General features: G+C 38.8%; 2 protein-coding genes across 2 annotated transcripts; one reads left to right on the forward strand and one right to left on the reverse strand.

Annotated features, from left to right (window-relative positions):
* Positions 1 to 6,615: 6,615 nt before the first annotated feature.
* On the reverse strand, positions 6,616 to 7,978 carry LOC307123310 (GTPase IMAP family member 4-like; the record flags this gene model as incomplete). Its single annotated transcript, XM_079811820.1, has 2 exons — positions 6,616 to 7,472; positions 7,915 to 7,978. 2 exons carry the CDS (start codon positions 7,976 to 7,978, stop codon positions 6,616 to 6,618), a joined length of 921 nt encoding a protein of 306 aa, XP_079667946.1.
* A 207-nt stretch (positions 7,979 to 8,185) lies between these two features.
* Positions 8,186 to 23,133, forward strand: LOC307123749 (C-type mannose receptor 2-like). The gene is made up of 5 exons (XM_079812431.1): positions 8,186 to 8,235; positions 8,379 to 8,417; positions 8,510 to 8,875; positions 20,797 to 21,141; positions 21,285 to 23,133. The coding sequence occupies exons 2-5, from the start codon at positions 8,381 to 8,383 to the stop codon at positions 21,647 to 21,649; spliced, it is 1,113 nt and encodes a 370-aa protein (XP_079668557.1). The 5' UTR covers positions 8,186 to 8,235; positions 8,379 to 8,380; the 3' UTR covers positions 21,650 to 23,133.

The raw sequence follows: 23,133 nt of genomic DNA on the forward strand, positions 1-23,133 counted from the left end.
GTACACTTACAAGTTTACTACTGGTACATTGATATACTTACATAAAGTATACTTAAAAATATACTTGAACATATTGAAGTTAAGTAAACTTAATAAAATTAACTTGAAGTATACTTATTTTTCGTAAGGGTATCCAATTCAATTTACTGGTCACTTAATTTACTGGCCTGAGACCTCCTGTCAACGGCCTTGCCTTCTCTCTGAATACACAGCCTGGTCTCACTGTTAATATGTAACATTTACCCATATAGTATCATATCTGTGATGCAACTGCATTACCTGTTTTACAGGTCCTACCCAACCGAGAACAGAGCCAGCCCTGTCCCACTACAGGTAAGTGATAATGCTAAGGTAACGACTTAAAGGTAAAGTTCACCCAAAAATGAAAATGTGATGTTTTTCTGCTTAGCCCCAGGGCATCCAAGATGTAGGTGTCTTTGTTTCTTCAGTAGAACACAAATTAAGAGCAGTCTGCAGTCTGTCAGTCGTATAATGCATGTGAATGGAAACAAAATGTATGAGAGTAAAAAACCATGCACAGAGAAATCCAAATTAAACCCTGCGGCTCGTGAGACACATTGATGTCTTAAGACACGAAACGATCGATTTGTGTGAGAAACCGAGCAGTGTTTATATCTTTTTTTTTTTTTTACCTCAAATGCGATCTATGTCCAACAGCCTTCACTGTGCGATGACTTCTGGTAAGGGAGGTCTATACACGATCTGGCGTAGTTTATGCAAGTGCCGGAAATGATCTCTCGCTCGTATCTCTACGCCATATAGTGTTTATTCACCGGAAGTCATTGTGCAGTGAAGGCTGTTGGACATAGATCGCATTTGAGGTAAACGTTTATATAAATACTGTTTGGTTTCTTGCACAAACCGATAATTTCGTGTCTTAAGACATCAATGTTTTGTCATGAGCCGCAGGGTTTAATTTGAATTTGTCGGTGCATGTTTTTTTTTTTTGTATGTTTTTTTACTCTCAGCAAAGTCACCTATATCTTGGATACCATGGGGGTAAGCAGATAAACATCACATTTTTATTTTTGGGCGAACTATCCCTTTAAGTTTAGAATTGATAAAAATGTATTTAACCTAGTGAGTTATTACATGTCAACCCTTTCTATTTTGAATCCACCTTCAAAATAGTGGATTACTCAGTAAATTTAAATATCCATAATTACAAAGACATGACAAAGTGTGATGGGTTTCTGATATTGTTTTCCGTTTTGAACAGTTACAGTGACCATGTCCTCTGACCAGAACAACAATCTCGCTCATCGTAAGATATTGCTCCTAGGGAAGACTGGTGTTGGGAAAAGCGCAACAGGAAACACCATCCTCCGAAAAGAAGTATTCAGGTCTAAAAAAGATATGAATGCTGTTACTAAAGTAGTGTGGAACGCTCAAACATAGATGGGAGGATGGTGTCTGTGATTGACACGCCTGGATTTTTCGACACAAAACTTGAACAGGACACACTAGCTAAAGAGTTTGGAAGGAGTTTGCATCACTCTGAAGGAGGGCTTCATGCTTTCCTTTTAATCTTTGAGTATGGTCGGTTCACAGAGCAGGAGAAAAACATGTTGAAGTGTGTAGAGAAGGTTTTTGGGAAACATGTGACAAAGCACATTATCATCGTCTTCACCCATGGGGATGAATGCAATCGTAAGGAATTAGATTCAGGTATACAAAAAAACACATTACTGACTGGTGTAATAAACAGATGTGGGGGCCGATATCACGTCATTAAAGGGGTCATAGAATGGTACATGCACTTTTACAAGTTGATTATACGGAAATGTGTGTTGGCAGTGCCTGTATACAACCATCCTATAATGATAAAAATACATCCAGTGTTTTTTTTTAATATCCTTATATATTTTCCCCTGTCTCAAATCGAGCCGTCTGACCGTGTGACGTTACACGGTGTACGCCCCCCCTACGATTATTGATTGACAGCAGCGTTTCAACACAGACCCGCCCTGAGCGAGCTGTCATCAGTCCGCCATTGTTGATACTCTGGAGCAGAATGGCGTCTAAGCGATTGTGGTGTTGTGTTTTATTAACCTTTATATTAATCTTTGCAAATCGCTTGCATGCTTCACGATGAATGAGGCTAAAGTTTACAGGGTAAGTTACATTACGGCATGCTTTCTGTGTATGACGTTCTCAATATAATTCATAATCCCACTTTTATAATGAACAACGCGTTATGTTTGTTATTACAAACTGTGTACTCAGGTGATAAAGTTAACGTGGTAACACTACACTAAGCTTACTTTTGTACATGGTTTATAACGGTGTCTGTTACTGATTAAGAAGTAATGTAAAAAAAAAATCTTATAACATAACATCAATCTGTCAATGAACTAACACATCAGTAAACACATAGCAACTACGCTACTCTGCCAGTACAAAGGTAGATCAAAGTGACATGACGTTAACCAACCATTCAGAAACGTCCTGTTCAAACTTCGATGGGTTCGTCATCTGTTCCTGGTCCGACTCCGGTTCAAAATGATAAGGTTGCTCAGATGTTTCCTCAGAGACTCCCGTTGCCATTATTTCTCGAAAATATACCCTCAAATGTTGTCAAGGCAACACTCCACGTGTGTTGTGGTGTTGTGTCGGGTCGAACCGAACGCCCCACAGAGCAGAGGGGGCGGGGTGAGCAAAGCTCATTATCATTTAAAGTCACATACACTGAAATGACTTGCTGAAAACTGAGTTGGTTTTGACCAGGTAAAATGAGTGTTTTCTTACAATACTAATGAGAATTTTTAATTAAAGTATATTACAAACTTTTCATTTAGACACTAAAGAATCATATTAACTTGTACAAAAATGTCATTCTATGACCCCTTTAACAATAGAGATATGAATAACATAGGGCAGGTCAGTGAGTTACTTCAGATGATTGACACAGTGGTAGAAGCAAATGAAGGAAGATGCTACACCAATGAGATGTTGAAAATTGCAAATATGGGTTCATTTGAATATGTGTGGCACATATTCAGTGAGTTTTTTAAAAGGGCAATACGAAAATTACAAAATGGACCAAAAGGTAAAAGGTCCAATAATGAATACACAAGGGTGCCTAATCCTGCTCCTACAGGGTGATATGCCCACATGGTTTAGCTCCATCTCATCCCACTGTAGACATGATGTTAATAAAGGATAACGTGTGTATGCAATTTTAAAAAAATATTGTTCACATTTAACATTAAAATATGCTGCACTGACATATAGGTTGAGGTTTTCCCTGTTGTTCAACATTGATTATAACTGATGCTAACCTTCATCCCAGTGGTCTTGGACTTTATACTGACACATTAAATCATAACGCATCAATTTTTTTTCTTCTGTTTTATTGCAACCATGATTTGTTTTGTAAATACTGTGTATAGTTTGTAATAAAAAAACCCTCACAATTATATTTTTTGTTTTGTTATACTGTTTTGTGTACTATAATGCTTTATATACTTCCTAAATAAAGCTCTAATTGAGTATTTTGTCCATTATTGCTTTCTTAAAATAAAAAATAAAATAAAAAAAAATACTAAAAAATTATTTAAATCATTAAATAATTATATTTTTGTCATGTTTCACAGTGAAACACCAACTAGTGTAAGAGTCGGTTTTGGAGCTAAGACAAAAGCTGAGCTACACACCTCAGTAATTGAACAATAAAAGTCACTAATCTTGAGGAAAAGATCTCACAGAAACTGTGACAACACCCTGACAAACATTCCTTCCCCCTCCCCATTTTGCCCTCTCCTTGTCCTGGTTTCAAGTCACCAAATGCAGATATATCAGTGATGATGTATTTTGTAAATCTATTGTTTTATCCTTTTCATATTTGATGTCTTTTTAAAGGTCTCAGTGCGAATGGTAAAATGGTCTCAGTTTCACTGCAGTCACTGGTAGTATTAGAAAGATTGGAAAACTAATGAGAATTCAGTTCTCCTTTGAGTAGTCTCTTCAAAGATATCTGATCCACTCCCCCAAAACCAGGTGGGGGTGTTGCAAATATTTACAGCCCTTTTGTTCTGGTTGGAGTATTTAAGGCTGGATGTTCTAACTCTCTGGGGGAATATTCTGCAATCAGACCCCCCGTGCAAACTGCATGTAGATGTGCCAGACATGATGACTCTTTTAAATTATTTTCATATTGCTTTGCAATTGTGTTTTATGTTTTTACGCTGATCAGTTGTGTACCATGGATTCTTGTTTACGTATTTACTTTTTCCTGTCTGGCCAAAATAAATGTTAACCTTGATTTCTCTTGTATGGTTCCGAAATCATTATTCTAGTATGGATCGATGTAGAGTTCTTTATTACCGCAAAATCTAGGGTTATGATAGATCACACCGATGACGCCACGACTGAAGCATGGAGCGCAGCGTGCGCGATATTCCGATTTCTGACTATCGCTGGGTTAGCAAGTTGTAGTCCGTGAATATTGCTAAAATTACACTTTTTGTTGAGTGAGCATGTGCAACCACTTAAAGGTAAAATATTCACTCTACACCCTCTGACTAATCACAGAAGTAACCGTTTTGTGCCCGTGAGCGTGCGAAATCCGGACGCGTCATGTCTCTGTGCGATTTAGGGTCTCTCGATGAACGAATATAAAAACTAGGAAGATATAAAGAAAATCAACGATCTAAATTAAATCGCAACTAATCATAAAATCAGCTGATAAACTCTAAATGTAGCACACTTTATGGAGTCACTTAGAATTGGAGTCAGATAAAATTATTAATGGAGTCAGATTTAAAATGAGATATCAATAAATTAGGAGAACTTCACCGAAAGGCTGAAAAGGCTTACACGCAGAATTCCTTCTGGCCAAGTCATTAGTTTTCGGTTTTTGGGCTAATGGATGGAGATTTACACTAGCACCACAATCCATTGATATTACTGATGTTTACGATGTTGGTAATTTCCTGGAATATTATATAATTGAGGATACAATAATTTTTGTATTTTATAAGTTAGTGTGCACCCAAGTTGCACCAGTGAAATGGCAAATTTTGTCAACATCTGAAAATCTCATTAATGAAATGAAATAAAAATGACCCTTATGATCTCTTAAAAGAATATGGTTATAGAATTTCCGTCTTCAAATTTCGTCACTGTTTGTATTTGCCAAATATTTTGAAGTTTCATTATCATATAAGTGGATTAGAAGTTGATATCATAGATACCGACTATCATAGAAGTTTGAGCTAAACTCTACAGGACAGCAGTCCTCCAGGACAGAATTTGGACACCCCTGGTTTAACAGGTTGTCAGCACATATATTGCATTTTGATGAAGATCCAGCAAGTTTAAGTCCATCAAGAACATCCATCCAAGCTTCTTCAACAGAACATAAGTCAATACAGTTCAGAAAATTGCTCTTTTATTAATAAGTTACAGGTTTTATGTGGAAAACTGCTTGTAATGTTATTCCTTTGTATCTCACTAAAAGCATCTACTAAAAGAAAATGGAAATTAAAGTGAAATGGTGTTGCTCAGAGATTAGACCAAACAACATTTCTGCTAAAAAAAGACTTTTATAAAGAATGTTGAATAGACAAACAAACACATCGGCATCACAGCAAAACTTATATCTATGCAGTACCTCTAAATCTCTTTCTATAATAAGTTTTAAGACCAACTGGGAAGACTAGGTTGCTGCTGGTAGAGGTGTTAGTGAGGCCAGCAGGGGGCGCTCACCCTGTGGTCTGTGTGTGTCCTAACACCCCAGTGTAGTGATGGGGACACTATACTGTAACAAGCACCGTCCTTCGGGTGAGACGTTAAACCGAGGTCCTGACTCTCTGTGGTCATTAAAAATCCCAGGATGCCCATCGATAAAGAGTAGGGGTGTAACCCCGGCATTCTGGCCAAATTTGCCCATTGGCCCCTGTCCATCATGGCCTCCTAATCATCAGTTGGATGCTGCACATTGGTGGTGGTTGAGGAGATTCCCCCCTTCTATGTAAAGCACTTTGAGTGCCTAGAAAGCGCTGTATTAATGTAACAAATTATTAATTATTATTATTATTATTATTATTATTATTATTATTATTATTATTATTATTATTATTATTATTATTATTAATGCCACACAACATTAATTACAAACTTTTACATAAAAGCAATTCTCAAACCATTTACATTTCTGACTTACAAAAGGTTTCAGTTCCGAATATCTTGATATTATTGCTTTAAAAATCATTATTCTTTTGTTTGTTATATTATTATTATTATTATTATTTCAGTATTAAAGCAAAGATCTTTATAACCACAGTTGTCACAAATGAGACCTATTTCTGATAGTTTCAATAGCATCTCAAAACACTGAACAGACTCAAATCATTATATTATAACAAAACGTTTTTATTTTATATGAATTTGTTACACAAACATTAAACAGTATAACAAATGATCAACTGAGAATTGAGGAATAAGGAAATCCCCATAGGCACATTTGAACAGCTGCATCCCATGAGCTTACTTTCCACATGATTTGTATTATTGATAATAATGTTGTTAATAACATTGATATGAAATACTAAAGTTTGTAGCCCTGTACTGAGAATGACACGTACATCATAACTATGTGCAATGGTTGATGATTGTGGTATAAGCCACAACAGCCCCCTCTATTCCTCTCAGTAAAGCAGCTGATAAACCGGCCGGTCCCCCCAAACACCCACTGATCCCTCCAGCAGCGCAGCCACTCAGGACTCCCAGCACACTGACAGTTTTCAGGTATTGTTTTGTACATTTCCCAATACTCTGACACTGATTTTTCCATATCTTTGCCCAGATGTGTCCTGATGCAGCTCCTGAAACTGCAGCGAAGACGCCACTGACACAACCGTGTAGAAATGATTTAAAATCCCAAGAACCGTCCTTCTCCATATTCACACAACCCACCGTTAACACAAGGACAACACTGACTGCATACAGATATTTTAGCTTCAGATGTACTTTGATTTGTGACTGAGTCTCAAACATCTGTATAGTGTAGCATCTGTTCTGATTTCCAGACAGCATTTGTTGGATCTTGATCAGGAGTTTGGTGACCTGATCTCTGTTGTTCAGATCTTTGTTGTTCAGCAGGTGGAATCTCCCTCCACACGCCTCTGTGAGTTTGGACAGCTCTGCGTTTCGTCTTATTAGCTGATCAAGAGATTTATTTTGAAGCTCGTCTCCGTGTGTGAAGAGGACTAATGTGTGTTTCATGGCCTTCTCTCCAAACATCTGCTTGAATAAGAGCAGGGTATCTGCGTCTTGCTGAGTGAAAGTGTGTAAAGGAAGAACCAGAAGGATGGCATGAAGTCCTGGAGAGCACATGTTCAGTCCTCTCTTTAACTCCACACTCAGATCAATGTCAGATGAATTAAAGAAGTTCGGGGTGTCCAGTACTGTCACTCTTGTGTTTGACACTTGTTTGACACTTTTGTCACCTATTTTTAATTTAGTCTTAGTCTTAGTCTTTTGCCAAATGTCCTTGTTAGTTTTAGTCATAGTCGACTAAAAGTCTCATCATTTTAGTCTAGTTTTAGTCAAAGGAAAACTCAATATATCGTGTGGCAAAATAAGGCACATAAAATATATACATTAGAAGTGCGATATATAATTATATAAAATATGTATTTGCTATAAAATCCAAATTAAGCGAGCTACTCAAAATATCCAAGTAAAGTAACAAACAAAGATTTATTTTTAAAAAATAATGATTTTTTAATGTTATACTTAGAGCCTCAATGATTCATTTTTATGTTTAAAGATTATTCTGAACAATGTTATGAACAATTTCATAAAAGGGATTTTTTACTGTGTTATCATCATGGGCGAAGTCACTATAGTGAAATAATGTGCATGGATGTTCTCTGTGCTACTGTTTACCATGATTAAGGAGTTGTATGTGTTCCTGCTGTTGTCTTTTCTTTGCACGTCTGTTGATGGCCATTGCATTGTGCCCATATAGGGCTCATGACAGAATCAAACATGAAGAGATATTGTGCTTTCGTGCTAAAACTGTGCGTTTGGGATGTTCACTGATAGTATTGGTGGTGAAAGAATATGGAAAACAAATGATAAGAATAGAAACTGCAAATGCTGAGGTGGATTTTTCCTGTGAAGCCGCTATATGGAAATATTACAGATTTAAGCAGATATAATAACCACATAGTTTAAGGCTGCAGACAGCAACACGCAACCTCTAAAGTAAGAACAACAAACATGTTTATTCTTCAAACAAGATTAGACTTTGAGAATATTGTCTCAATTATTGTAAAGCATTACGCTGCTAAAATGTATTTTATTACATGATCATGTTTATTTAGTTTTGCAATGTTTTCCTCCCTCAGAAATGGAGCAAACTCTATATTTCGTTCTTCTTCTCATTGGTGAGTGTGTGTGTTGTTTTATTTATGGTTTATAGTTTCATCAGGTTTGACTCTGTAATGAAAAGCATTAAATCAAACCCTCTCTTTCACAGCTCTCTGCTCCTTATCTGAATGTGTTCAGCGCCAGTATCACTTTATAAATGTGTTGAAGAACTGGACTGAAGCTCAGAGATACTGCAGAGAGACTTACACAGATCTGGCCACCGCTGACAACATGAACGACATAAACGAGCTGAAGAAGAGTGTGAATGATAGAGGTGTTCAGCATGTCTGGATTGGGCTGCAGAGAACGGGTGTTGATAAATGGCAGTGGTCTTCAGGTGATCCTGCAGTCTATCTGAACTGGGGATCTGGACAACCCGATGGCAGAGACGAGTGTGCTTTTATGAGAAATGGACAATGGAATGATTGGTCATGTAGTACCAGCCTGACTTTCATCTGCAATTCATCTAACAACAGTAAGTGCAGCTCAATGGCAACACACATTCATTTATAATGCAGTACTAAATGATGCGACTTTTTAATGTGGTCATAAATATAGGGGAGATTGTGGATTTGTCCACTTTCAACTTCTGTATAAAAAAATAAATAACGCAATATTAAACACATGTTGATATTTTGTTGTTGATACTGCCATTAGAGAACATAGAGAATTTTTTTTTCCAGAAAAATTTATACTGTAAATTATTAATTCAAAATAAATTGTAATGAATTAATGAATGCATTTCACAGACAAAGGACAGCTTGCCCCATCTTGATAATTTATGAACAAAACTCTGAGAACAAAGTTCAGTTCTCGTCTTGTCAGTGTGATTTTATTGTGTTCACTTGGTACCCGTATTACAATAATATGATATAGTTATTTTGTTTTGGACATTACAATTATCAGAAATTAAGAGTAGATGTTTAAAATGACATGAATTTGTGAGCATTAGCTACAAAGTATGTGATAAGCCACCCGAACGCCTAGAGCTGTGTGATTCATTCAGCTTTCAGGATCTCAACACAAACCTGTAAAGACGTCATTCTTAAATTAACTTTAAGTGAACTCAGACAGACACATTGTCCATTACAACACAAAAAGACTAGAAACAAGACAAACACTAACATTAATATTGCAGCAATAGCTTATTTTATTAGTCTATGATCCAACATTTTTAATTGACTTTTTACCGACAGGATCACAGCAAAATCCTCAGTTTTAAATTAACACTGATAGTGTTTAAATGAGTCCACACTGAGTGTGAAAATGTAACTCTGAAACAGTGGGACAGTTAATGAGATAATTAAGTGATTAATTAAAGGAACTGTATGTAGGATTGTGGCTAAACTGGTACTGCAATCACTTTCAAACCCCCTGACTCGAGGTTGCCAGATAGGCTGCAGGATCCAGCAGGAACGTAGGCTGCTACAAGGAGCTTCCAATGGCAAATGACGAGTCCTACACAGCATTTTTTTTTCTTTCTGTTAATTATGTTTATGCTTCATGAGAGATGTTTTGTGAAGTAATTATGTATCGCAAAAATATACTAATGGCGATTAGCCAAATATAATTGTAAATATGAACGCTCGTATGTGACAGTACAATGTTAGAACAGTAGGTTAGCTGTTAGTCTAACTTGTAACAGTAGGTATCTGTCATTAACGCAAGTGTAACCCTGTATAAAGAAATAAATTAAGTTTATAAAAAGGAAATGTTAAAATAATAAACTAACTAGAAATGAGTAAAACATGTAAGAAAAATTCTGAAATCAAAGCGAAATGCATGTCAGTGTGATGATTGACATCTTAATGATTGTCCAATTACGTGAGATTTACATTGAAGGCCCCGCCCCACCACGCTAGTTGCTGGATGGGAGAAGCCATTTTCTTTTCTGTGCGATTGGTGAAACGAGCAGAAGCATAACTTTGTGTAAAAGTTTACAAATGTGCAGAGAGGATTAGAAGAGAGACGTTTATGTTCAATTTTCTTTGGATTTGGTGAGTACACATTTTGAGATGTGTAAACTGTCATAAATGTGATTAAATGATTAATGATGTGTTCAATTGAGAGAGAATGAAAACGTATTTCTTTGTCAGAATGAAATGCTGATAAGAGCTGATGTTTAACAAGGTAAAAGAGATGTAATGGTTAAAAGACAGTGTGTATATGAGTTCCTAATGTTCATATTTTGTTGTTGATGGTGATGAACGAGTCGTTTTATGTTAGTTGAGCAGTGTAATGTTACCTAAGCTGTCGAATTACAATGGAAATATAACTGTTATATGTTAAATAAGGTAACAAGTGATACTATGTCCTGTTGTTAAGCTAGAAGCAGTGCATTTAATGTGTGTTGTGAACTAAAAACTGCCTGTTGCACATGCAGGTCGGGTTTTTTGCCTACGCTGGAACTGTTAGATTCCGCGTGATCGTGACGATTCATTCGAGATGGCGAGCCTTTCCCAGTGAGATGAACATGGTGAACTGTGAGATTTGAGTTCAAACAAACACCTGAGGAATTGGGTAGGAAAGATCTGATTGCCTGTTTGATTTTTCCTCGTGAACTGATGAATCATTTTCAGCGAATCTACGGATTTTTGATTCTTTGAACCGAGTCTTTGAACTGAATCTTTGAACCGAATCTTTGATTCGAATCTTTGAAACGAATCTTTCAGCGGAACTTTTTGAACTGGACTTTTTGAATTGAACCCTCTGAACTGATCCTTTCAATGAATCTTTTCAGTGATTCATTGAACTCTTTTTTTCCTTCTGAACCATTATTTTTGCATTGTGTTCAATACCAAGGATTTAATTTTTGAATATTTGAGTGAACTGTCCACCTTTACAATTGTGAATGTTTGTAATTGATATTGAAGGTGTGTTATTCTAGGAGATATTCATAGTTAGAGGGTGCACCCAAATCAAAAGGAGTCAAGTGAACTTGTTAAATTACAGTCAATTTAATTGAAAATTCATGTAACTGTGATTTATTATTGAACAAGTATTGTGACATGGATTGAGTTTTATTTTATTTTCCTAATTTTATTTTATTTTCCTTTTAAAAAGAAATTTCAATTTCACTAAAGATTTACTTTTAATTCAACAGTGTTGTTTTTATTACACCTCCATAGTCGAACCTATTGGCCTATGATTAATACTAGCTGCAAGTGCAATATTAATTGACACGTGTGCTACATAAAAAGTGGCGAGCCAGCCAGGAGGTGTAATTGATAGCTTTATTGATGCTTTACATCTAAAAAGAAAAAATAGTAATTGACAAAAAAGACATTCAAATCAGTTTGTGTCGCAAAATTGACATTAAGAACATGGAAATAGTACAGAAGGAGAGTGTCAAAGTTTTAAATGCCCTCCTAGTCAGTGGACCAGTTAGCACCCTTGATGATGAAGAGTTCCTTGATCTTCTAAAATGTCATGGTTCCATCGCAAGAGTCCTTCCCATTAACGATCCTGAGTCCAAGTATCATGACCACACCATTGTAGAGTACAACTTCGGATCAGCCATTGAATCAATAAGTCCCTTGCTACCCCTGAGTTACAAAGATAAAGACGACCCAAGCTTAACTTACCAGATAAGAGCCCTGAGCAGTGTCTATTCTTGTGAGGAGAGTTCTGGTGCTACAACCTCTTACTTATCCACCCTGAAAACCATTGCTAAGCATAGTGGGAAATCCTTTACCGCTTTGCTTCGAGAAGAACTCTCGCAGATCTCAAGCTCCTTAATTCCAGATGAGGTGGATGAGGATGAGCCTGCGTTTGATGAGCTCAATTCCATCAGAGAGCAGAATACTTCCAAGGTGAATGTTCATAGTCCTAGTTCAATTTCCAATGAGCCAACACATGATCAAGATGATGTACCAAAGTCTGAAAAGCGCTTGTCAAGTACAATGAGTCATGTTCAACTCAATCCTGCTGAGGTGCAGAAAGTCATTGTGGAGCATATAGTTAAGAGTGAAGTCGCTGCAGCAATTCCATCAACTGCTGTTGTTAGGCTCCGCCCTTTCTCAGGGAGAATTCCCCCGCCCAGCAATGAATCAGATTACGACACTTGGCGATGTAATGTTGAATTACTCTGTGATGACCCTTCTGTGTCTGACTTACAAAGAGTAAGGAGAATTATGGAGAGTCTCTTATCTCCTGCCACTGATATCGTCAAGTCACTAGGCCCTCGTGCTTCTCCCAGAGCTTTCCTTAATATGCTTGATTCAGCTTATGGTGCAATTGAAGATGGTGATGAGTTGTTCTCAAAATTCATGAACACATTTCAGAATGATGGCGAGAAAGCATCTAGCTATCTCCAAAGGCTTCAAGTTGCTCTGAGCAAGGCAGTCAGAGGAGGTGGAATTAAATCGTCTGAAGCCAACCATCATCTTCTACGGCAGTTTTGCAGAGGCTGCTGGGATGACATCCTTATTTCTGAACTTCGTCTCGAGACTCGTAGAGATGACCCTCTTGAGTTCCAAGACTTATTACGTTCCCTTAGAACCAGAGAAGACAAGAGTGCACAGAAATTGTTACGTATGAGAAGCCATATTGGTTCTTCCAAGCAGAAAACACAGCCTGCTCATCTGCAGCCTAGATCTGCTCATGCTTACAGCCAAGATACTGCCATTGCAAGCAAATCCCCTCATGAGTCAAAGTTGTTGTCTGAGACCGCTGACTTGAAGAAGCAAATTGCTGAGTTAAAGGAACAGTTAACTTCATTGACTCTCCCAAAGCCCAGAAAAACAGTCAAACCCAAGCATAAGACATCACCATCCCTTACCACTCCTGAGTTTGTCGCCAGACAGCCGTTCAAGTCAAACGGTGATCCTGTCACGAAATCCAGACCACGCCCTGGGTACTGTTTCAGATGTGGTGAAGATGGCCACATTTCTGTAACCTGTGAAAATTCTCCAAACCCCAGGCTAGTTGAAAAGAAAAGAAATGAACTGCGTTTGAAACAGCAAGAGTGGGATAGAGAAAACAGCCATGTTGGTGCAACTTCTTTAAACGCCTAACAGTTCCAGTTGTGGGACAAACTGGAGCTGGTGAACCTAAAGGTTGTCCCATCAGAAAAAACTCAGGCCCACACCACAAATCCCATATTCAACGTCTGGTCGGATCCAAGTGTACAGCGCAAGTCAAAATCTCAGGAACCGAATGTCATTGCTTACTTGACACGGGGTCGCAGGTGACTACAGTTCCTTTGTCCTTCTACCAAGCTTGCTTGACTAATCATTCCATCAAGCCCCTGAATCATCTTCTTGAGGTCAGTGGTGCAAACGGTCAGCCAGTTCCATATAAAGGATATGTCGAAATTCCAATTACTTTTCCAGAAGACATGGTAGGAGCTGAGGTTGAAATTTCCACACTTGCACTAGTTGTTCCTGATTTCAACACTGGAAAACAGTCTCAAGTCTTGATCGGGACTAACACTCTTGATTCCTTGTACGCTGAATGTTCTGAAATGAATATCCTTGAACAACATTCTCCGCGATACGGCTACAGTGCGGTCCTGAAAACTCTGGAATTACGGCATAAACAGAATGTCAATGGATGCCTTGGATTGGTGAGACTACAAAGCAAGGAGCCCGTAGTCATCCCAGCACAGCAGAAAGTTGCTCTCTGTGGAAAGACCTATGTGAACTGCTTACCTGCTCAAGAATCTGTTCTTCTGGAGCCCCCAACAAATTCCTCACTCCCTGGGGGTGTTCTTTTCCAAAGTGGTGTAGTTCAAGTGCCAACGTTTGCGCCGCAAAAGTTGACTGTTCAGCTGTGGAATGAGTCACATCGGGATGTAGTACTGCAGCCAAATGCTGTGGTTGCTGAAGTGCATGCCATCGAAAGTGTCATCCCTCAAGAATGTGAGGTGGGATCTGTACCTGCTGGTCAGAGCTGTTCCAATGAAGCGATTACTTTTGACTTTGGGGACTCTTCATTGCCCCAAGGTTGGAAGGATAGGATCAGTAAGAAGCTCAGTGATATGTCTGATGTGTTCGCTCAACATGACCTTGATTTCGGTCGAACATCCAAAGTTAAGCATCACATCAAGCTTTCTGAAGAAGCCCCTTTCAAACAAAGAGCCCGTCCTATCCATCCTCACGATCTGGCTGCTGTTCGACGGCACTTGCAAGAGCTAAAAGAGTCTGGAGTGATCCGGGAATCTGAGTCTCCTTTTGCATCCCCAATCGTAGTCGTACGCAAGAAGAATGGTGACGTTAGACTGTGTGTGGATTACAGAAAACTGAATTCACAAACTGTGAAGGACTCCTATGCTTTGCCGAACCTTGAAGAGTCTTTTTCGGCCTTGACGGGTTCACGATGGTTCTCAGTCCTGGACTTGAAGTCTGGTTATTACCAGATAGAGATGGAGGAGTCTGATAAGTACAAAACCGCTTTCTCTTGTCCCTTAGGATTTTGGGAATTTAATCGGATGCCTCAAGGAATTACCAACGCTCCAAGTACATTCCAACGGTTAATGGAAAAGTGTATGGACGATCTACATCTTACGGAGGTCCTGGTGTTCCTTGACGATTTAATAGTGTTTTCCCAGACCCTTGAGGAGCATGAAGAACGGCTTCTAAAAGTACTGACAAGATTAAGAGAGTATGGGTTGAAATTATCCCCAGAAAAATGCAAGTTTTTCCAAACTTCAGTCCGTTACCTAGGCCACATAATATCGGAGACAGGAGTACAGACAGACCCCGAAAAGATCAGTGCACTTAAAACCTGGCCAAAACCAAAGAACCTAAAAGAGCTGAGATCATTCCTGGGATTTTCGGGATACTATCGACGGTTCATCCGTGATTATTCCAAGATAGCGAAACCCTTAAATGACTTAACTGGTGGTTATGCCCCACTGAATCGTAAGACCTTGAACAAAGAGTTGAAGGGAAATTATTTTAACCCAAAAGAGTCATTTGGGAGTCGATGGACAACGGCTTGTGATGAAGCATTCAACGCAATAATCTCCAAACTTACCAGTGCTCCTGTCCTTGGTTTTGCAGACCCAACCTTACCCTACATCCTCCACACAGACGCAAGCACAACAGGTCTTGGCGCTGCATTATATCAGGAGCAAGATGGAGAGAAAAAGGTCATAGCTTTCGCCAGTAGAGGTCTTTCTAGAAGTGAGTCACGATACCCCGCCCACAAGTTGGAGTTTCTTGCTTTAAAGTGGGCAGTAGCTGAGAAATTCTCTGACTATTTGTATGGCAATCACTTCACTGTCATAACTGACAGTAATCCTCTTACTTACATCTTAACCTCTGCGAAGCTTGATGCCATAAGTTATCGTTGGCTGTCAGCATTAGCCACATTCTCTTTTGATCTGACCTATAGATCAGGAAAGCAAAACCAAGATGCCGATGGATTATCAAGACGTCCCCATGGCGAGCTGATCAATGATATGGTGTCACAAAAGGAACAGGAACGGATACAGCAATTCGCTGCCAAGCATCTGGGTGGAGATAAAGGTGTAGTCATGGACTGTGCTGTTGTTCAAGCTGTATGTGATAAACACATCGTACAACAAGAGTATGGAAACCCTGTTGCTCTAGTGGAGTCCCTGGCAATGGAGCAGGATGCTATTCCTGGTTGTTTTGATCAAGAATTGACTGAGTGTGAATCTGCATTACCTAGTTTAAATGGTATAGATTTACAGCATGAACAAAGGGCAGATGTTATCCTGAACCAAGTCATCAGTCATTTGGAAGAAGGTAAATTGCCGTGTCGTGCGGTGAGATATGAATGTCCAGACATTCCTTTGTTGCTGAGGGAGTGGAACCGCTTGGAATTAAGAGATGGAATTCTATACAGACGACGGCAGTTGGATGACAAAACAACTTACCAATTGGTGTTACCTGTAAAGTTCCGTGCTATAGTGCTGGAGAGCCTGCATGATCAAATGGGCCACATGGGAGTGGATCGCACCCTCGACCTTGTACGTTCTCGCTTCTATTGGCCAAAAATGAGTGTTGATGTTGAGAGGAAGGTCAAGACCTGTGAACGGTGCGTTAAGCGGAAAGCTGTGCCGGAGAAGTCCGCACCCCTGGTCAACATCCTGGTTACACGACCCCTAGAGTTGCTCTGTATAGACTTTCTTTCCATTGAACCAGACCGAAGTAATGTCCAGAATGTACTCGTTATGACGGATCATTACACCAAATATGCAGTTGCAATACCCACCAACAACCAGAAAGCCAGAACTGTGGCTAAGTGCCTTTGGGACGGATTCATTGTCCACTATGGTTTTCCTGAGAGGATATTAAGTGATCAAGGAGCCGACTTTGAATCTAAACTAATCAGAGAGCTTTGCGAGATGGCAAAAATTCATAAAGTGCGGACAACTCCCTATCATCCTCGCGGTAATCCTGTAGAGCGCTTCAATAGGACGCTTCTAAACATGTTGGGTACCTTAAAGGAGCAGGATAAGTCACATTGGCATGACTTTGTAAAACCATTAGTACATGCCTACAATTGCACAAAAAATGAGGTAACTGGATTCACGCCTTATGAGCTCATGTTTGGGAGGCAACCCAGACTGCCGGTGGATTTAGCCTTTGGGCTGCCTGTAGAAAAACCTGTCCATGAGTCGCATTCCAAATATGTCCAAAGTCTCAAAGCCCGACTTGAGGAGAGTTACCGAATTGCCACTCAAAACGCTTCAAAGTCTGCATTAAGGAATAAGGACAGATTCGACAGACGAGTGAAGGAATCAACTCTTGAAGTCGGAGACAAGGTCTTAGTGAGAAACGTCCGAATCAGGGGAAAACATAAACTTGCAGACAAGTGGGAGCCTACTATTCATATAGTAGCGGAGCGAGTCGGAGACCTGCCAGTTTATAAAGTTCATCCACAGGATAAGGATGTTTCCTGTGCGAGTGTTGCACAGGGATCTACTATTGCCTTGTGGGTTCCTTACTACTTCTGAGGAAAGTGTTCCTGATCCAGAAAACATCTCCAAGCCTAAGACACGAAGCCAAAGGAAGAAGGAACTGTTGAATGAGGAACAATCGGATTCAGAGGATGAAATTTGCATATTCAGTAGAATTCCTGCTGGAGAAACAAGGATTACCTATGCATATGATGTTGAAAAATCAAAAGTGGCTGATGGAAAAGGAAAGGACTTACCTCATGAAACCGAATTACCTCAGAGTGTGAGCAGTCCAGCTAACGTTCTTCCACTGGATGAAAGTTCGAGAGGGTTAACGGAAATGAATGAACCTACAGATCCGGAAGTAAAAGAAACTATGCCAACAGGAATTGAAGTTGAAGGAGGATACTTACCATCATACGATCCAACTGGTGATGAGGAGGAAATTGATATGTCCATTGATCATCAGGATCTGGAAGAGAGAACGGAACAAGAGGTTAATGTAAATGCAAGATCAAGTGTAAATGTCAACCAAAGACGATCAAACAGGGTCCCAAAACCTCCAAAGAAATTCCATTACCCACAGTTGGGTAATCCCCTTACCTCAGTAGTCCAAAACTTGTTCCAGTCATTGAGCGAAGCAGTGGTTAATTCAATGAGTCTTGCTGATTTGTCAAATGCTGACTCAATACTGCCCAATAGTTAACTGAAGGGTCAAGTTAAGGGACAAACCGCAAAGAGACTTGCTTACCTTCAAGAGGGGAGGATGTAACCCTGTATAAAGAAATAAATTAAGTTTATAAAAAGGAAATGTTAAAATAATAAACTAACTAGAAATGAGTAAAACATGTAAGAAAAATTCTGAAATCAAAGCGAAATGCATGTCAGTGTGATGATTGACATCTTAATGATTGTCCAATTACGTGAGATTTACATTGAAGGCCCCGCCCCACCACGCTAGTTGCTGGATGGGAGAAGCCATTTTCTTTTCTGTGCGATTGGTGAAACGAGCAGAAGCATAACTTTGTGTAAAAGTTTACAAATGTGCAGAGAGGATTAGAAGAGAGACGTTTATGTTCAATTTTCTTTGGATTTGGTGAGTACACATTTTGAGATGTGTAAACTGTCATAAATGTGATTAAATGATTAATGATGTGTTCAATTGAGAGAGAATGAAAACGTATTTCTTTGTCAGAATGAAATGCTGATAAGAGCTGATGTTTAACAAGGTAAAAGAGATGTAATGGTTAAAAGACAGTGTGTATATGAGTTCCTAATGTTCATATTTTGTTGTTGATGGTGATGAACGAGTCGTTTTATGTTAGTTGAGCAGTGTAATGTTACCTAAGCTGTCGAATTACAATGGAAATATAACTGTTATATGTTAAATAAGGTAACAAGTGATACTATGTCCTGTTGTTAAGCTAGAAGCAGTGCATTTAATGTGTGTTGTGAACTAAAAACTGCCTGTTGCACATGCAGGTCGGGTTTTTTGCCTACGCTGGAACTGTTAGATTCCGCGTGATCGTGACGATTCATTCGAGATGGCGAGCCTTTCCCAGTGAGATGAACATGGTGAACTGTGAGATTTGAGTTCAAACAAACACCTGAGGAATTGGGTAGGAAAGATCTGATTGCCTGTTTGATTTTTCCTCGTGAACTGATGAATCATTTTCAGCGAATCTACGGATTTTTGATTCTTTGAACCGAGTCTTTGAACTGAATCTTTGAACCGAATCTTTGATTCGAATCTTTGAAACGAATCTTTCAGCGGAACTTTTTGAACTGGACTTTTTGAATTGAACCCTCTGAACTGATCCTTTCAATGAATCTTTTCAGTGATTCATTGAACTCTTTTTTTCCTTCTGAACCATTATTTTTGCATTGTGTTCAATACCAAGGATTTAATTTTTGAATATTTGAGTGAACTGTCCACCTTTACAATTGTGAATGTTTGTAATTGATATTGAAGGTGTGTTATTCTAGGAGATATTCATAGTTAGAGGGTGCACCCAAATCAAAAGGAGTCAAGTGAACTTGTTAAATTACTGTCAATTTAATTGAAAATTCATGTAACTGTGATTTATTATTGAACAAGTATTGTGACATGGATTGAGTTTTATTTTATTTTCCTAATTTTATTTTATTTTCCTTTTAAAAAGAAATTTCAATTTCACTAAAGATTTACTTTTAATTCAACAGTGTTGTTTTTATTACACCTCCATAGTCGAACCTATTGGCCTATGATTAATACTAGCTGCAAGTGCAATATTAATTGACACGTGTGCTACACAAGCACAAGCCTAAGTCACTATGTGTCATACAGGTCAACTTGCAGCATGTGTTGTCCACTATATGCGAAGAACGAATAAGGAATCATTTTTACAGAGGTAACGTTAGGCTACTGTCTCAAATACGTTTTCACATTGCCATAATGGGCGTGCTAATGTGGTTTTCCTCAGCGTCTCAACATAATGACAGAGAAACGGGCTCTGATAATGCATTACTAATGTTAGCAATGATGACTAGCCGTTTTTTTCCCCCAAACAATTCCTTAACGTTACCTTTTAAATTCAATGACCCACCTCCTCCATATGCGCTAACCTAACGTTACTTTGCACGAACATGCATAACTTTGTTCGACTGTCATAAATATTTGAAATGTCCATTTACATTTAGTACAAGTTAGCCAAAAAAACAGATATACCTTACCTGTCCAGGAAAAAAAAAATTAACACCGTTGGCGTCTGTCTTCAAATTCTTCTCCGTTTTCAGCCATCTCCATCTTTCAAAGGCATCTCCTATATAAATCTTTGTTTTATTTCGGACATTGTCATGACGTTTTTCTGATTCATAATGAGGTCTTTTAGGTTTCGTAAAGTTAGACATTTTTATCCAAAAAGTTTGTAGCTGCGGTAACTAGAGCAGAGCTGGCAACCCAGATGCTGAAACACTACGGACTTTGTGATTGGTAGACAGGTGACGGGTGGCGCTTCAGGCCAAAACACAACATGTCAACATCAACATCAGTTGAGGGCTGCAACTTCACTTTTAAAATGACAATATCCTGGCCGGACTACTGTTGTCAGTGATATAAGTATTTGAAATTAATATGAGTTCTTAATGTCTAGTGACATATCAGGGCCATTTTATGATTAATTGAAATACATTTCTTACATACAGTTCCTTTAAGTGATGATTGTGCATTTGTGATGAACACCTGCTGTTAACAAGCAACGCACATATTGACCTGCAGTGTAACATCTTCATCCATTTGATGTTTCTCTCCTTCAGCTCTTTGTGTCCAGTATTCCAGAGAAACATGTCACAAGACATAATGGGCAAATATAAAGTTGCAATAAAATTATAACAACAATTTGCTTAATGTTATATCAGCAAAATCAGTCTTTGAATGACACATGTTTCTGATGCTCCACCACTGCTTTTATTCACATCCAAGCTGTAAAGCAGTGTGAGAATAATGAACAAACTGATTCATGAATCTTCATTTGTTTTTCTTAAAGTGAACACAAGACTCGTCTTTGTCAATCAGATGATGAAGTGGAGAGACGCTCAGAGTTACTGCAGACAGAATCACACTGATCTGGTCAGTGTGAGGAACCAGAATGAGAATCAGCAGATTCAGAAGTTCATCAGTGATAGTCACATATCTAATGATGTCTGGATCGGTCTGTTCAGAGACTCATGGCAGTGGTCAGATCAGAGTGACTCCTCATTCAGATACTGGGCTCCTAATAAACCTGATAATACAAGAGGTGTTGAAAACTGTACAGTGATTAGGCAGTACTCTCTGGGAGAATGGGGTGACATCAGTTGCAAAAACCAATATTCATTTGTGTGTCATGAAGGTGAGCAGATCCTCACAAAACACACACAATCCATCACCTCCAGATATCTTAAAGTTCACACTACATGTCTGACATGATTCCTCTACAGTGTTTTTTTCTGCATGTTGTTTTTGATCAGACTCTCTCTATTGTTTTTTGTCCAGATAAACTGATTTTGATCAAAGAGAACCAGACGTGGCCTGAAGCTCTGAGATACTGCAGACAGAATCATGTGGATTTGGTCTCAGTTCATTCAGACGAGATGCAGCGTGAGGTGAATTGTGTGGTTAAACGTGCGTCTACTGCGGCCGTGTGGTTGGGTTTACACAACTACTGCGCCATGAACATGTGGCTCTGGCTGAGCGGAGAGAACATGTGCTATCAAAACTGGGCACCCGGGAACAGAACGACACCGGAAGACTGCCGCCTCGAGAGGAGAAAAGGAGCAGTTCAGTCTGGAGGAGATCAGCGCTGGATCAGCCTTCCTGAATCTCACAAACTCAACTTCATCTGCACAAATTATGAGTGAAAACACATGTGAATGTGTTCACTTACATTCACTGTTTTCATTCTTCATTATTTTTCTTATTTACTTTCATATGTTTGATTTGTTCTTTAGTAATTTCTGAGTGAAGCTACTAATTGTTGTATTTTTGTATGTTAATTACCATGACACAATGTGATCTTATCAAGGTTTTCTAACACAAATAGCCGCGTTTCCACTGTCGTGCCAGTGCAAGCCAGCTTTCAACATACCGTTGGGTATTTACCATTATTTCACGAAAGAAAGATGACATGCGTACTTATTCAGTCACGTCTGTTTTTGTTTATTGTAGTCACAGGACAGAAGAACGATCATTTCCACAAATTTTCTAACAAAATACGACCTGAGCAGCTTTAGCACTCTCTCCAGTGACAGTCCCAATACGGTTATATATATTTTCAGTCAGAGAAAAAAGAGTTGCTTTATTGTATGACATATGCAGAGCTAAATAAGGATATCAGACAGTCCTGTATAAGAAGATGAGACGTACTGACAGATAAAATAAATACACGATTGCGATAGCCTATATGATTTGTCTGATTTCTTCAAGCAGTCGTATTTACCATGTTTACTATGATAATGGTTTGCACACATAGTCTTTTGAGTCGCTATTTCTGCCTTATACGGTGATCAGAATCCACATCGGATCACAAACAGAAGTTATTTAAAACACACTTGTGGCTGTCTGAAAGTGAGTTTCGAGCTAAAATGGTTTTAAAATGACTTTATTGGTGATGTTAGCTGGTGTATGAAATCATCATCGTCTCCAGACTCAGATAAAATCCGCCTTTGTTCGTAACCACTCCTCTAGCCCGAGCTGGCCTGCTTTGGACCAAGGTATTCGGCGGGCCAAAAAACCCTGGCCATTGGCCCTGAGGAAGCCCCTACGAGGCCCGATCAAGCCCCGGAAGTGACAATGAAAACACCATTGACTGGCCCTAGTGGCTAATGATTACTGTCCTTTAGATGTCTAAAATACTAACACAATATATGTGTTTTAAGAATCTCTTTGCATATCTTGTGTTTATATATCTTTGTTTCTCACTAATTGTATCTGTTGCAATAGCTGGTTGAATATGATTCTGTAAGCAGCTCTTAAGAAAAATATTATTTGTGTAATATTAATGTTCATGAGTTTCCTGTTTCGCGTTAAAGCGCCACTGAAAATAGTGCACGCTCCTCACAGGAATTGTTTTCGGTAATGTAACTGCATTTCAGCGTTGAATGAAGTTAAGCTTCTTTTTTGATAGCCAACTGTTTATGTATGCTTAATAGTTTGTTCACAGCAATATAATTTAATTATTACAGCCATTGATTTGTCAGTGGCCTGTCGTTAGTAAATGGCCGGGAACTAATGTTTGTTTGTTTTAATTATAGGCTACTTCTGTTTTGCTTTGATTGTCTTTTAGTTGTTTTATTTGATAACTTGAATGTATCTGTGTTGGCATAATAAAGTTTCAGTTGTGATT

Source organism: Gobio gobio (assembly GCF_949357685.1).
Source record: "Gobio gobio genome assembly, chromosome: 1".
NCBI lineage: Eukaryota > Metazoa > Chordata > Actinopteri > Cypriniformes > Gobionidae > Gobio > Gobio gobio.

Excerpts from the sequence above, each read along its gene's own strand:
- LOC307123749 (XM_079812431.1), top strand. The coding sequence starts at position 8,381 with ATGGAGCAAACTCTATATTTCGTTCTTCTTCTCATTG. Across the intron at positions 8,876-20,796 it reads CTGCAATTCATCTAACAACA|TGAACACAAGACTCGTCTTT; the intron begins GTAAGTGCAGCT and ends TTTTTCTTAAAG. Across the intron at positions 21,142-21,284 it reads TTCATTTGTGTGTCATGAAG|ATAAACTGATTTTGATCAAA; the intron begins GTGAGCAGATCC and ends TTTTTTGTCCAG.